The 15,657-nt window shown below is 45.9% G+C and overlaps 1 protein-coding gene across 1 annotated transcript in view; it reads left to right on the top strand.

Annotated features, from left to right (window-relative positions):
* The window catches only part of LOC134586843 (trifunctional purine biosynthetic protein adenosine-3-like), a 48,592-nt gene that overhangs the window by 30,556 nt on the left and 2,379 nt on the right, over positions 1-15,657 (top strand). The window contains exons 15-17 of the mRNA XM_063442719.1: positions 75-227; positions 1,198-1,401; positions 2,826-2,957. Coding sequence (XP_063298789.1) covers positions 75-227; positions 1,198-1,401; positions 2,826-2,957 — 489 coding nt within the window. The remainder of the gene's footprint in view (positions 1-74; positions 228-1,197; positions 1,402-2,825; positions 2,958-15,657) is intronic.

Genomic DNA, 15,657 nt, shown 5'->3' with positions numbered 1-15,657 from the left:
AATGAAGATGTCATCTGTAGACATTTTTGATTGATTTCCTTTTTTTCTTCCTGTATAACCATCTCCATTTTTAGGTGAAATGCTATTAACTTCAATGAAAATGTACAGCCACTCATTGCTTTCTGTACTCCAGACTGGGCACGTCCGGGCCTGCGTTCCAGTGACTGAAGGGGGACTTAAAGGATGTATCCTCCAAGTCCTTCCAGAATCATTAGGGTGTATTATAGGTAAAACAATAAAATACAATAATATATAATAAAAAAATATGATATAGAGGAACCGGGACTAGACATGGTGTGGTTACATGATGTATCGGAAACATCGAAGGGAAAGTACACTAGCTGAATGCCAGTACACAGAAACAGGCACTTGATACCTTTCTAGAGGAACTGAATCTCTGCTCAAACTCATGACCCCACACACAGTTAGGCTTACTGAACCAATGACTGTTATAACCTCACATGTAGAGAGTATGGATAAAATGCTTTCTAACTCCTGAGGTAGGACCAAAATTTGGGTCCCCATTCTATTTCAGTGGGTATAGGGAACGGGCACATCCTATTTATCAGGACTCAATCAACAATTAACATTAAATTTGCTGTAGTCAGTGGGGACACCTTTGATGTTGGGAAGAGTGTAAATCTGGGGTTTTGCACAATGCATTTTTTATTTATGGTGATATGACACTGGGTCACTGAGTTTATTTTACAGTTGATGGGTGAGTCATCATGCTAATGTAATGTACTTAATTTGGGTCCCTGTCAAAAAAGGTTAAAGGGTTACTCCAAGCACAATGACCACATCAGTGATTTGAAGTAGTCGTGGTGCCTGGAGTCTGTATGTGCAGCGTGTCATGCTGAAATTCAGCTCATACAGAGTTTACCCACTCTGCAGCGTACGATGTTTGTGGCTCTGCAGAAGCCGGAAGCATGTCACTGGACCACCAGGAACCATCGGAGACCGGCTGGGACCCAGGTAAGTGGGCAAACTATTGTTAAGTGGGCTGTAGTGGCTGTGATGCTTGGAGTAACCATTTAAAACTCATTTAGAAACCCATGATTTTAGCAATGTATTAGACACAACACACATTGTACTTATTTTTACTGTATGACGTTCTGGCATAGACATTGTTTTGCGTCTAACATATTATTTAAGTGTGTGTAGTATCAGTAACTAAAGTGGTCTCGGTTACATCAGATGCTCTTTGTTGGAAGATCCCACCAATCTTCTCCTGGCTGTATAAAGAGGGTGGCTTGTTAGAAGAAGACATGATTTGCAGCTTTAACTGCGGCATAGGAGCTGTGCTGATCGTCAAGAGGAACGTGGCCCAGCAGGTGCTTTCTGAGGTGCAGAAACAAGAGGATGCATGGCTGATTGGGGCGCTGATCCCAGGCCATTCAGGTCCGTTCTCCTTTCTACCCATATATAATCCTAGATAATAATTCTGTCACATTTCCAGGTGGATATACAGGCGAATACACACAATGGCTGCCACTTCTCCAATAAAATAATTGGACTCAATTTATCAGTTGGAGTCGAAACCATTTTAAATTATTGAATAAATTACATTCAGAGGTCAGGAACAATATTTATTTACTAATTTGGTTTGACATCTGAGTGTGACTCGCCACTTCCAGTGTACATTTTGGCTGTTTTTGGTGGAAGTGCTGGAATAGCAAAAGGGTAGAAAACATTGGGGCTAATTACAGCTGTTTGTGAAAAAATACAAGCAGTGAATATAAGCAGTATATGTATGGAGTCTGTGAAACCCCAGCATTAAAACTCTGAAAGAGCCGACAGTTGATGTTCCCAGGACCCCAAGACTACCTCGACGGGCTCATCAGTTTGTTCCTGTTTTTCATTTATCACGTAAGGCAGGCAGGGAACCTTCGGCACTCCAGATTTTTTGGATTGCATTATGTCTGTAAAAGCATCTTGGGAAATGTAGTCCACAACATCTCAAGTGCCGTATGTTGCCTACACCTGACGTAAGGGATCAGTGGATCCTCTAACTCGTATTTTCCCCTTATATCATCACCTCTAGCCCATGGACCAATGGGTGGAAGACGGAATGAGGGCATTTCCGCCCTATCTGACATTGATTACACTCCAACCAACTGCAGCACATAAAGGTGGAGAAAGAGGGTATTTCGGGGGCACCTTTTCATGTTGCTTACTCTCTACTACATCACATGCTATGAAAGAGGGGGTGTTATTCCTAATCTTAAGCTCGGACATAAATTGTACTAACCGTATAAACAGTATCACATTATTATTATTATTTTATTATTTATATAGCGCCAACAAATTCCGTAGCGCTGTACAATGGGTGGACTAACAGACACATAATTGAGATCAGACAACTGGACGTACAGGAACAGAGGGGGTTGAGGGCCCTGCTCGATGAGCTTACATAGACATAGTTTATGCCTTAAAATGAGCCAGTTTCGACTGACAAATAGTAACACTACTTACTGAATGAGATATATACTTGATTAGTGTATTATTTCCTATACAGTGATTTTGTTTCATTTGGAGGCTATTCTTCTCCCTGTGCACCTTACTTATGCCACCTAGTAAATCACAACTACATTGCCCACTTATAAGCTAAAATACCTTAAGTAGAAAAATGATAAGCTGGATAATTTTTCCAATTTGGAAAATGAATTCTTGGCTAACCAAATAAACCTTTGTGTAAGACAAGGTGAGTAAGACAGTCCTCAGCATGTGTGTTATCATTTTGTGATATGTTTTAAACGTTGTGTCACTGTGTCTGTCGCTGTAGTAAAAAAGACAATTTGTCATTGTTTCCCTCTCCCCTGCAGACGCAGGTCGCGTACAAGTCCGCCATTTAACAGAAGCTTTGAAAGTGAACGTGTTGCAGTTATGGAAAAATATCTCTCTGCATAAGAAGTCCACTAACATCAGAAATGTGGCTGTTTTCTTCTGTACGACAGGTGTGCCACGCATATTGTATTTTGTGAAAGTATATGGCATGTACCGTACTATTTTATTTGTTTACACTAGGCCATCAGAAAATGTCAGACTAAATCTGCAAACCCCACTGCCTTTCTTAATTTTATATTGGAAGATTTACACTAATACAGCTAAAACCAGAATAAAATATTAGTAACAGAATACAGTTACATATTGTAGTTCAGTATGGGGCTGTTAGACAGCATCCCACAATTCTCTCTATGATAGTGGGCTGGGGACAGCTGCCCTCCCCCCTTGTCAGTCCTCCACAAAAGATCATACAAACTAGGCCAGTTCTTGTCAAACCATTGCACGAGCGCCACCTGTGGCCCAAGATTTAATGACTTAACGTTACGTGCTCTAGTGGGCTAGTTAACTAAAGTTGGACCTTTTGGTGTTCAAATTAAGACAAATTGGGGGTTATGTTTAAAAATTGTTGTGGCTGTATTTTTTTTTTTTTAATTCTTTATTTTGGTAGTGCATTATTCAGTACATAGCTTGGCATGAACATGTTATTAGATTGTGTTACAGAGTATCATGAGTAATAATGTTATACATGTTAAGATTGCTGCACATTTGTTTTTTTATATAAGACAAGAAATGGTAACGAGATGGTTATATTCACCGCTTATAGAGGGAAACTAATGTACTGCCATATGCTGCCTATTGGATATGATAATTAGCATTACAATATAGCGAGAAATAGCAAGCATGAATCTTTAGCAATTAAAAAGTAAAGATGAAAGCCACCGGTGTTAGACCTGTCCTTAAGCATGTCCCTGTCCCCAGAGTGCTGCTTGTTCCATCAGTGTTCTGAGGTAACATAGGGGGGCACTGCGTGGTCGGCAAGTCCGAGGCTGGGTTCAGCCATCTTCATTAGGTGATGAGGTATGGAGGTCTGTGCTTGAGTCTCCTGGTGTGGGCGAGCCGCTCGTTGGTTAGTGGCGCCTAGTTATATGCGAGTGGTGAGGGTAGCTGATGGGCTTTATTGCTGTGGCGTCGGCTTAGGTTTTCTGTAGGTGCCGCTACTGTGTCGCTTCCGTCGGCCTTTGTCCAGGCCCAGCCTCAGGGATGTCAGGTGAATGGTGCTTCTGTGGGCTCCGTTCAACGATGATACCTCTATCTCCTGCCCCGGCCCGTTCTCCATGCAATCAGAAGGTGTGTGCAAACTTATTTTGTTTTCGCCTGCAGGCATGCGAGATTGTGTGGCATAGTGTAGATCGCAGTGCCGCCATTTTAGAGGCCTGGCTCGTGGTGCTCGCCTTCAGGTAGGTCCGATGCTGGGCTTTGGAGGGTGATGATTTCCTCCGGTGGGGGCCGGGATAACCCCCCCGGTCCATGGGGGGGGGAGCGGGGCCTGTGAGGTGCATCACAAGGCTGTTGCATGGCGGCCAGGTTCGCAAACAGGACGGCGGCCGTCCGTCCCGCTCTCCACCCTCATAGGCCGCAGACCCCGAAGTCCCATATCGCCCACGGGGGGCTCCGGCACTCCCGATCTCAGGGTCCGCGGTGGCTCCAGCTGCTGCCCGGATGCTCGATATAACTTCAGGTCACTCAAATTGCTTTATTGCTTGTCTTTTTACCAATAGTGGACCAGATTTATCGGGAGCCTCTCTGGCCTGCGACCGGTCAGCATGGCGGTCAGGCCCCGCCCCCGTGGCTGTATTAACACACAATATTTGCATATTTACAGTTTTTCATTTTTTTCACTTTGTGCCTCTTCTACCCAGGGCTGCCATCAGAAATTTTGGGGCCCCTGACAAAGCACAAGGTCTGGGCCCCCCCGCCCCCCTGCCCCTCCCTCCTGGGCCCGCCCACGCCCTACCTAGTCCGCTGACAATGATGCGGGACTGAATGTGGTGTGTATAGTGGAAGTGAATTAGAATGTGTGTAATGGATGTAGTGTTTGTGTGTATTAGATACTGTTTGTGCAGTGAATGCAGAGTGTGTGTTTGTGTAGCGGATGCAGTGTGTATAGTGAACGCAAAGTGTGTTTGAGTAGTGGATGTAGTGTGTGTACAGTGATGTAGTGTGTGTTTGTGTAGTGGATGTAGTGTTTGTATGTACTAGATGAAATGTGTTTAGTGGATGCAGTGTCTGTAGTGGATGTAGTGTGTGTATTAGACGCAGTGTCTGTGAATAGTGAATGCAGAGTGTTTTAATTTGTGGTGGATGTAGTGTGTGTACTGTGAATACAAGATGTTTGTGTAGTGGATGCTGTGTGTATAGTTGATGCAGAGTGTATGTTAGTGTAGTGAATGCAGAGTGTGTGCATAGTTTAGTGAATGCAGAGTGTGTGTTAGTGTGTAATAAATGCAGAGTGTGTGTTAGGGTGTAGTGAATGCAGAGTGTGTCAGTGTAATGAATGTAGTGTGTGTGTAAATTTGTAGTGAATGCAGAGAGTGTGTTAATGTGTAGTGAATGCAGAGAGTGTGTTAGTGTAGTGAATGCAGAAAGTGTGTTAGTGTAGTGAATGCAGAGAGTGTGTTAATGTGTAGTGAATGCAGAGAGTGTGTTAGTGTGTAGCGGATGCAGAGTGTGTGTTAGTGTAGTGAATGCAGAGTGTTAATGTGTAGTGAATGCAGAGAGTGTGTTAGTGTGTAGCGGATGCAGAGTGTGTGCTAGTGTAGTGAATGCAGAGTGTGTTAATATGTAGCGAATGCAGAGTGTGTGCCAGTATAGTGGATGCAGTGAGTGGGTTAGTGTGTAGTGTATGCAGAGTGCATGTTGTATTAGTGAATGCAGTGTGTGTATTGTATTAGGGTATTAGTGTATACACTGTGTGTGTTAGTGTATGCAGTGTGTGTGTGTTGTATTAGTGTATGCAGTGTGTGTGTGTTGTGTTAGTGTATGCAGTATGTATGTTGTGTTAGTGTATGCAGTGTGTGTGTTAGTGTATGCAGTGTGTGTTGTATTAGTGTATGCAGTGTGTGTTGTGTCAGTGTATTCAGAGTGTGTGTTGTGTTAGTGTATGCAGTGTGTGTTGTGTTAGTGTATGCAGAGTGTGTGTTGTGTCAGTGTATGCAGAGTGTGTGTTGTGTCAGTGTATGTAGTGTGTGTGTTGTGTCAGTGTATGTAGTGTGTGTGTTGTGTCAGTGTATGTAGTGTGTGTGTGTTGTGTCAGTGTATGCAGTGTGTGTGTGTTGTGTCAGTGTATGTAGTGTGTGTGTTGTGTTAGTGTATGTAGTGTTTGTGTGTGTGTGTGTGTGTTGTGTCAGTGTATGTAGTGTGTGTGTTGTGCCAGTGTAAGCAGTGTGTGTTGTGTCAGTGTATGTAGTGTGTGTGTGTGTGTGTGTTGTCAGTGTATGCAGTGTGTGTGTTGTGTCAGTGTATGTAGTGTGTGTGTTGTGTCAGTGTATGTAGTGTGTGTGTATTGTGTCAGTGTGTGCAGTGTGTGTGTTGTGTCAGTGTATGTAGTGTGTGTGTTGTGTCAGTGTATGTAGTGTGTTGTGTCAGTGTATGTAGTGTGTGTGTGTTGTGTTAGTGTATATAGTGTGTGTGTGTTGTGTTAGTGTATATAGTATGTGTTGTGTCAGTGTATGCAGTGTGTGTGTGTTGTGTTAGTGTATAGTGTGTGTGTGTGTGTTTGTGTGTGTGTTGTGTCAGTGTATGCAGTGTGTGTGTTGTGTCAGTGTATGTAGTGTGTGTGTGTTGTGTCAGTGTATGTAGTGTGTGTGTGTATTAGATACTGTTTGTGCAGTGAATGCAGAGTGTGTGTTTGTGTAGCGGATGCAGTGTGTATAGTGAACGCAAAGTGTGTTTGAGTAGTGGATGTAGTGTGTGTACAGTGATGTAGTGTGTGTTTGTGTAGTGGATGTAGTGTTTGTATGTACTAGATGAAATGTGTTTAGTGGATGCAGTGTCTGTAGTGGATGTAGTGTGTGTATTAGACGCAGTGTCTGTGAATAGTGAATGCAGAGTGTTTTAATTTGTGGTGGATGTAGTGTGTGTACTGTGAATACAAGATGTTTGTGTAGTGGATGCTGTGTGTATAGTTGATGCAGAGTGTATGTTAGTGTAGTGAATGCAGAGTGTGTGCATAGTTTAGTGAATGCAGAGTGTGTGTTAGTGTGTAATAAATGCAGAGTGTGTGTTAGGGTGTAGTGAATGCAGAGTGTGTCAGTGTAATGAATGTAGTGTGTGTGTAAATTTGTAGTGAATGCAGAGAGTGTGTTAATGTGTAGTGAATGCAGAGAGTGTGTTAGTGTAGTGAATGCAGAAAGTGTGTTAGTGTAGTGAATGCAGAGAGTGTGTTAATGTGTAGTGAATGCAGAGAGTGTGTTAGTGTGTAGCGGATGCAGAGTGTGTGTTAGTGTAGTGAATGCAGAGTGTTAATGTGTAGTGAATGCAGAGAGTGTGTTAGTGTGTAGCGGATGCAGAGTGTGTGCTAGTGTAGTGAATGCAGAGTGTGTTAATATGTAGCGAATGCAGAGTGTGTGCCAGTATAGTGGATGCAGTGAGTGGGTTAGTGTGTAGTGTATGCAGAGTGCATGTTGTATTAGTGAATGCAGTGTGTGTATTGTATTAGGGTATTAGTGTATACACTGTGTGTGTTAGTGTATGCAGTGTGTGTGTGTTGTATTAGTGTATGCAGTGTGTGTGTGTTGTGTTAGTGTATGCAGTATGTATGTTGTGTTAGTGTATGCAGTGTGTGTGTTAGTGTATGCAGTGTGTGTTGTATTAGTGTATGCAGTGTGTGTTGTGTCAGTGTATTCAGAGTGTGTGTTGTGTTAGTGTATGCATTGTGTGTTGTGTTAGTGTATGCAGAGTGTGTGTTGTGTCAGTGTATGCAGAGTGTGTGTTGTGTCAGTGTATGTAGTGTGTGTGTTGTGTCAGTGTATGTAGTGTGTGTGTTGTGTCAGTGTATGTAGTGTGTGTGTGTTGTGTCAGTGTATGCAGTGTGTGTGTGTGTTGTGTCAGTGTATGTAGTGTGTGTGTTGTGTTAGTGTATGTAGTGTTTGTGTGTGTGTGTGTGTTGTGTCAGTGTATGTAGTGTGTGTGTTGTGCCAGTGTAAGCAGTGTGTGTTGTGTCAGTGTATGTAGTGTGTGTGTGTGTGTGTGTGTTGTCAGTGTATGCAGTGTGTGTGTTGTGTCAGTGTATGTAGTGTGTGTGTTGTGTCAGTGTATGTAGTGTGTGTGTATTGTGTCAGTGTGTGCAGTGTGTGTGTTGTGTCAGTGTATGTAGTGTGTGTGTTGTGTCAGTGTATGTAGTGTGTTGTGTCAGTGTATGTAGTGTGTGTGTGTTGTGTTAGTGTATATAGTGTGTGTGTGTTGTGTTAGTGTATATAGTATGTGTTGTGTCAGTGTATGCAGTGTGTGTGTGTTGTGTTAGTGTATAGTGTGTGTGTGTGTGTTTGTGTGTGTGTTGTGTCAGTGTATGCAGTGTGTGTGTTGTGTCAGTGTATGTAGTGTGTGTGTGTTGTGTCAGTGTATGTAGTGTGTGTGTGTGTTGTGTCAGTGTATGCAGTGTGTGTGTTGTGTCAGTGTATGCAGTGTGTGTGTGTGTGTTGTGTCAGTGTATGTAGTGTGTGTTGTGTCAGCAGGGCCGGCCTTAGGCATTTGGGCGCCCTGTGCAAAAAATCTTCACAGCGCCCTCCCTTCCCGCCCCCCCTCCCCCACTCCTTACCCCTTCCCACACACCCTGTCACACACACACACACACACACACACGCAGACAGTCACACACACACGCGCAGACAGTCACACACACGCGCAGACAGTCTCACACACACACACACACACACAGGCAAACAGACACACACAGGCAGACAGCCACACACACACACACACAGTCAGACACACACACTCACTAACAGACAAACACACTCACAGACACACACTAACTAACAGACACAGACACACACTAACAGACACAGACACACACTAACATACACAGACACACACTAACAGACACTGACACACACTAACATACACAGACACACACTAACAGACACACACTAACATACACAGACACACACTAACATACACAGACACACACTAACAGACACACACTAACAGACACAGACACACACTAACATACACACACACTAACAGACACAGACACACACTAACATACACACACACACTAACAGACACACACTAACAGACACACACACACTAACAGACACACACTAACATACACACACACTAACATACACACACACACACACACTAACAGACACAGACACACACTAACATACACACTAACAGACACACACTAACATACACACACACTAACATACACACACACACACCCACATTAACACATTTTTTAACATTTATTTAGACCCCCCCCCCCCAGCCTCCTTACGTTTGGGAATCCCAGGTGGGTCTCTTCCTCCCTGGTGGTCCAGTGGCTGCTGGGCTGGGCGGGCAGCGCTGGCGGGCGGCTGGCGAGGGAGCACTTCCTCTGAGCTGTATGCTCAGCTCCCTCGCGCGCTGCAGAGTGAGGCTGGGAGCCGGAATATGACGTCATATAAGTGCTCCCTCGCCAGCCGCCCGCCAGCGCCGCCCAACCGCCCAGCAGCCCGGCATGTCTGTTAGCCGCAAGGCTAACAAGACATTTGCCTTGGGCATTTGGGGGCGGCTTTTTTTGCCGCCCCCTGGAAAATGCCGCCCAAGGCAAATGTCTTGTTAGCATTGCGGCTAACAGACATGCCGTGTGAGCTATGCGGCCGCAGGGCGCCCCCTGCACCATGGCGCCCTGTGCGGCCGCACAGCTCGCACACCCCTAAGGCCGGCCCTGTGTGTCAGTGTATGTGTGTAAATGTGCAATCTGGGGTGAGGGGGAGGAGGGGCATTTTAACATAATTAAAAAAAAAATTACATTTATTTAAATTGTTTCTCCCCCCTCCCTGCTTACCTGTGTCTAGGGAGGGGGGAGATTCCATCCCTGGTGGTCCGGTGGCATGGTGGGGCCCCCCCGGTTCCCTGTTACCGCAGAGTGGGCCCAGGCAGCACACAGCCTCTTCTCTTCTCTCTCCTCTAATAACTCTCGCGAGACCCGCGGAGCGTTGCCATGGCAACCGGGTCTCGCGAGAGTTATTAGCAGAAACGAGAGGAGAAGAGGCTGTGTGCTGCCTGGGCCCCCTCTGCGGTAACAGGGAACCGGGGGCCCGCGGCTGCACACATAGATAGCGATATTCAGTATCTATGTGTGCAGGGAGGGAAAGTGGGGCCCAGGACTGCCAGAGCAGTCTGGGCCCCCCAGGGCCGCCGGGCCCTGCTTCTACCCTTTATTTTCTGATCACTTTTTTTTTTATCTAAGTCTGATCAAAATTAGGACACTATCTATTAAAAAAAAAGTGCATTATTTCACCTTCTTTTTCTTCAGATTGTGTGGTGGAGTCACAGACAATCATTGCACTTTCTGATAGTAAAGTGACATGTATAAAGGTTAAGGTATGTGATTCATGCAGAAGAATGAGGAGTGTCGGCAGAAAATAGGTGCAGGCATCAAATCAAAAATGTCCCTTTTTACACATGACACTTTAGTCACCTGAACAACTTCAGCTTAATGGGGTTGTTCAGGTGAGTACATAAGCTCAATGCAGGCCTTTTCATGTAAACACTGTATTTTCAGGGAAAATACAGTGTTTACCTTGGAGTTTAGGAACACCTCCAGTGGCAGTCACTTAGATGGCCACCAGAGGGATTTCCGAGATAAATCCTGCCTGATGCGCAGTACTCATGTTTGACGTCTTCACGCTTAGCTGAAGACATCAAATGTGCTATCAGGACTCAGGAGGCACTGTGAATGCGCCTCCTGTGTCCTGTAGTAACCCTGGAAGTTGTCAGCAGCCAGAGCCGACAGTGTGGGGAGATAAGATCTCCTGCAAACACACAGCGTCGGCTCTAGGTGACAGGCTGAAGGCAGGAGACCGAAGACCGAGCACGAGGATCCAGAGATGTGATCTACTGACTTCAAACAGTAAGTAAACTTATTTTAAAAGTGAGTGAGTGAGGGTAAGTGATAGAGAGAGTGGATGGATAGAGAGGGATGGAAGGATGGTTGGATGGATAGAGAGTGATGGATAGAGAGGGATAGATATAGATGTATAGATACTAGATAAAAGAGTGTGTGTATGTTTACAATTTGTGTGTTTGTATCTATCTATATATATATATATATATATATATATATATATATATATAGTGTTTCTATGCAAACACACAAACTTTGGGCTTAGGAGGGTTACAGTAGGAGGGGGCGGGCATAGACAGCGAGCTCAGTTGTCCGTCAGCTCAGTTCGCGAATGCACATACCGCGCACATGCTTGGTAGGCCGCTCAGAGTTCATTCATAGAGCAGCATTCATCTCAATGCCGCTCTATGAAGAAGGTTGGTGCAGAGCGGCATGTGCACCACAGACCGATGACGCTTCTCTAAGAGAAGCGTCTGACTTAGCCCTGCTACTTCGTCAGGTTGACGAAAAAGGGGGCATGGCCTTCAAGGATCTCAGTGCTGAAACAGAGGTAAGGTTTTATAATGGAAAGCACTCAAATGGATTTTTTATTAAGGGGAAACTAATATAAAAGACAGGGACCTACTAGGCTGGTTAATTCTGTTAGGCTCATAACCCACATACCTCCTAATGTTGATTGCCACCATGCGGTGCAAGATCCATAGGCCACTCGAGCGGTACCCCTACTGGCGAACCGGCTTGCTAATAAGCTGCTGAAACCTGTGTAAAACCTCTATCCCGGTCTGGCTGACATAGGCCGTTAAACATCATACCTAGGCTTAGCTGCACGAGACACTAAGTGGCATTTTGTACGATATGCTGGCCTACCTGTTATCTGTTAGCATAACTAAATTATACGACTGTCATAACCCTGTGGTCTCAGTTTAACTTGTTACTATCTTGGCCTCCACGGCTCAGTTCTAGCCTGAATCACTTACTTTAGATGCTCCACATGATAATACTCTTGAATGTAAAGCTTTTATTTGATGTATTCAGGGCCGGATTAACATAGGGGCTGATGGAGCTGCAGCTCCAGGCCCAGGCCCATGGAATAGGCCCATTGGTTTAAAAAAAAAAAAAAAAAAATTTACTTTTTTTTTTTTTTTTTTTTTTTTACACACTACTCTTAGGGTTGCCAGGTATTTCTCATGTATTTCTTAGGGTTGCCAGGAATTTCTCAGAAGTATTTCTCAGGTATTTGAGGCTGCCTAGCCGGTGCCGGTATTGCAGTAATACCGGCAATACAAATGTCTGTCTCAGTTTAAACATAGATTATTCTGCAATACCAGCACCGGCCAGTAGGGGTCGCTGTTTGTGTGGAGAGAGGCAGTGATAAGAAGTTACGGCATCTCCCTCCCTGCCTCTCTCTACTCACTGATCCGCGGGGGAGCAGCTTTGCAGAGAGAGTCCAGACAGCAGCTCCGAGACATGGGGACGCTGAGACATTGGGACACTGGGGAACATGGGGACCCTGAGCATGGATGTCCGCAGGAATTTTCCGGGGGGGGGGGGCATAATTGTAATGACATCCATGCTTGGCCCCTTTTTGACAGTGTCATGAAAGGGAAGGGGCATAGTCATTTTCACATAAAGCAAGGATGAATAGCGTTTTCACAACTATGGTGTCAGGAATATATGTTTGTATTCCTGACACTATAGTGTTCATTTTATCAAATTACAGGAAGATTCTGGTCACCATAACAACTTTATCTAAATGAAAATGCTGTGATGCAAGGTGGCCCCTGGGTGCTCTTTCTTTGAAGGGGTGAAATCACTCTCAAATGGTTTACCCCCAAAGGCTTCCTTTAGCTCCAGATCTCCAGGTCGCTCAGTGGTATTCGACTTCTGAAACAGAGTGTCAGGAAGTGCAGATTGACGTTGGGCATGGGTGCCGCTGATTGGCTACAGTGGTCAGCTGACACTCTAAGCCAATCGCTAGTTCCCGATTCATAAAAATGTTTTACGTTTTTATGAATGGGGAGCTACTGATTGGCTTAGAGTGCTAGCTGACCCATCTAGCCAATCAGCGGCACCCCTACCCAGCGGCCCTCTGTGTTTCCTGACACTCAGTAAATAAAAGTGAACGCATTAACACTGATATTGTTTGTTTTTACCTGGGGAGATGAGAAGGTCCAAAGTTTCCCTGCCAGGCCCAGGTACCAACGCCTTATGATGTGGTGTCCAGAATGAAGTGCTCCAATCTCATTTTCTTCTCCTTCATTTGACACAGTCTTCTTTGTCTTCTGAGGCTCCTTCACCTTTCTGCTACTTTCTGCTTATTTTGCGCCCTTCTGCTCCTTTCTCTTTCTGATCCCTTTCTGCTCCTTGATGGCTCTTCCTGCTCCTTGATGGCCCTTCCTGCTTCTTGCAGACCCTTCCTGCTTCTTACTGCCCTTCCTGCTTCTTTCTGCCCCTTCCAGCTTCTTGCAGCCCCTTGCTGATCCTTTCTGTTCCTTCTGATTCTTCCTGCCCCTTCCTGCTCCTTGCACACCCTTCCTGCTCCTTGCAGACCCTTCCTGCTCCTTGCAGACCCTTCCTGCTTTTTGCAGACCCTTCCTACTACTTTCTGCCCCTTCTTTCTCCTTGCTGCCCCTTCCTACTCCTAGCAGACCCTTACTACTCCTTGCTGATCCCTCCTGCCCCTTGCAGACCCTTTCTACTCCTTGCTGACCCCTCCTGCTCCTTGCTCCCTCTTCCTACTCCTTGCTGCCTCTTCCTACTCCTTGCTGCCTCTTCCTACTCCTTGCTGCCTCTTCCTGCTCCTTGCTGCCTCTTCCTACTCCTTGCTGCCTCTTCCTACTCCTTGCTGACCCCTCTTGCTCCTTGCAGACCCTTCCTACTCCTTGGTGACCCCTCCTGCTCCTTGCAGACCGTCCCTACCCCTTCCTATTCCTTGCTGACCCCTCCTGCCTCTTGCAGACCCTTTCTACTCCTTGCTGACCCCTCCTGCTCCTTGCTGACCCCTCCTGCTCCTTCTACTTTACCCTCCTGCTCCTTGAAAACCTTTCGACCCCTTCCTGCTTCTTGCTGCCCCTTTCTATTCCTTGCTGACCCCTCCTGCCCCTTGCAGAACCTTTCTGCTCCTTCTACTTTACCTTCCTCTATGCGGTCTCCCCCACCTCCCATCCCTCACTTACCTGCTCTGTAGGCTGCCTCTGTGCATATCCCCTGCGGTTTCAGTCATGAGAGAGAGGCAGGGATAAGCTGTAGCTTCCTGCCTTTCTCCATTCACAGCGCTACCTACTGGCCAGCGCTGGTATTGCACTGTATTCTCACACTAAAACTAGAAAAATAGCCGCACAAGCTGAAAAATCCAGGGGGGGGGCAAGTACCCCCTACCCCCCACCCCCATTCGGACGCCCATGACCCTGAGACACTAGGGACACAGTGGCCCCATGTCTCCCAGTGGCCCCTAGTCTGTGTCCCCATGTCTCCCAGCCACTGTCCCTAGTGTCTCAGTGGCCCCATGTCTCCCAGTGTCCCCATGTCTCTAAGTGTCCCCTAGTGTCCTAGTGACATCAGGACACTGGGAGACATGAGGACACAAACTCTAAGGGACACTGGGAGACATGGGGATACAGTGTCCCTAGTATCTCAGTATCCCCATGTGTCCCTGGTGTCTCTCAGTGTCTGTAGTGTGCCAGTGTCCCTAGCGTCTCAGTGTTCCCTAGACTCCCAAAGTCCCCTAGTCTCCCAATGTCTCTGTGTCCCCATGTCTCCTAGTGTCTCAGTGTCCCCTAGTATAAAATAAAAAATCTCAGACACTCACTGTGATAGATTTAGACAGGTTTATTGGACACCGCAATGTTTCGACCTGTACCCAGGTCTTTATCAAGTCTCCAATGTCCCCTATGTATCAGTGTCCCCTATGTATCAGTGTCTCGGTGCCCCATGTCTCTCAGTGCCCATAGTGTCTCTGTGCCCGTAGTGTCTCTGTGCCCGTAGTGTCTCTGTGTCCCCTAGTATAAAAGAAAAAAATCTCAGGCACTCACTGTGATAGCTTTAAGCAGGTTTATTGGACACTGCAACATTTTGTCCTGTACCCAGGTTTTTATCAAGTCTCCCGTGTCCCCAATATATCACAGTGTCTCAGTGCTCCATGTCTCCCCGTGTCCCCTCGTGTCTGTCATCCAGTGTCCCCAAGAGTCTCAGATTTCCCAGGTCTCCCAGTGTTCCCTAGTATCTGTGTCCCCATGTCTCCCAGTGTCCCAATGTCTCTCAATGTCCCCTAGTGACATGGGGACACTGGGAGACATGAGGACACAAACACTAAGGGACTGGGAGACATAGAGACACAGACATTCCCCCTTTTTGTGTATGTTCGCCCTTTCAGCCGTTCTGGTTATGTGATTTGTGTCAGTAGCCCACCCTTTTACCGCATCCATAGACTTCCTGCTTTACTGGACACTGCTGTTAGGGGGTATGGGTTTACTTGAAAGATGTAAGCATGAGATTAGCAAAGGGTATGTGTTTTCTCATAGTTGCATCCTATGAGTTTCCCTACAGCATCATCTCCATCAGATACATGACGCTTAGGAGGTAGGACTGTTTTAGTGTTTTTGGTCAATAAGATTTTGTAATTAGGCCCATCATAATTATCAGCACCAGGCCCATTGGGCTCTTAATCCGGCCCTGGATGTATTGCATCTATTTCTAGCTTGCTTAGAATCGTCTTCACCGTACGAACCATAAGCGTAATTATCTTGTAACTCTTTTAT

The sequence above is a fragment of the Pelobates fuscus genome, chromosome 1 (genome assembly GCF_036172605.1).
Source record: "Pelobates fuscus isolate aPelFus1 chromosome 1, aPelFus1.pri, whole genome shotgun sequence".
Classification (NCBI taxonomy): Eukaryota; Metazoa; Chordata; class Amphibia; order Anura; family Pelobatidae; genus Pelobates; species Pelobates fuscus.
Note: the sequence above shows the minus strand (reverse complement) of the source record. Positions and strands in the feature narration are given on the sequence as shown.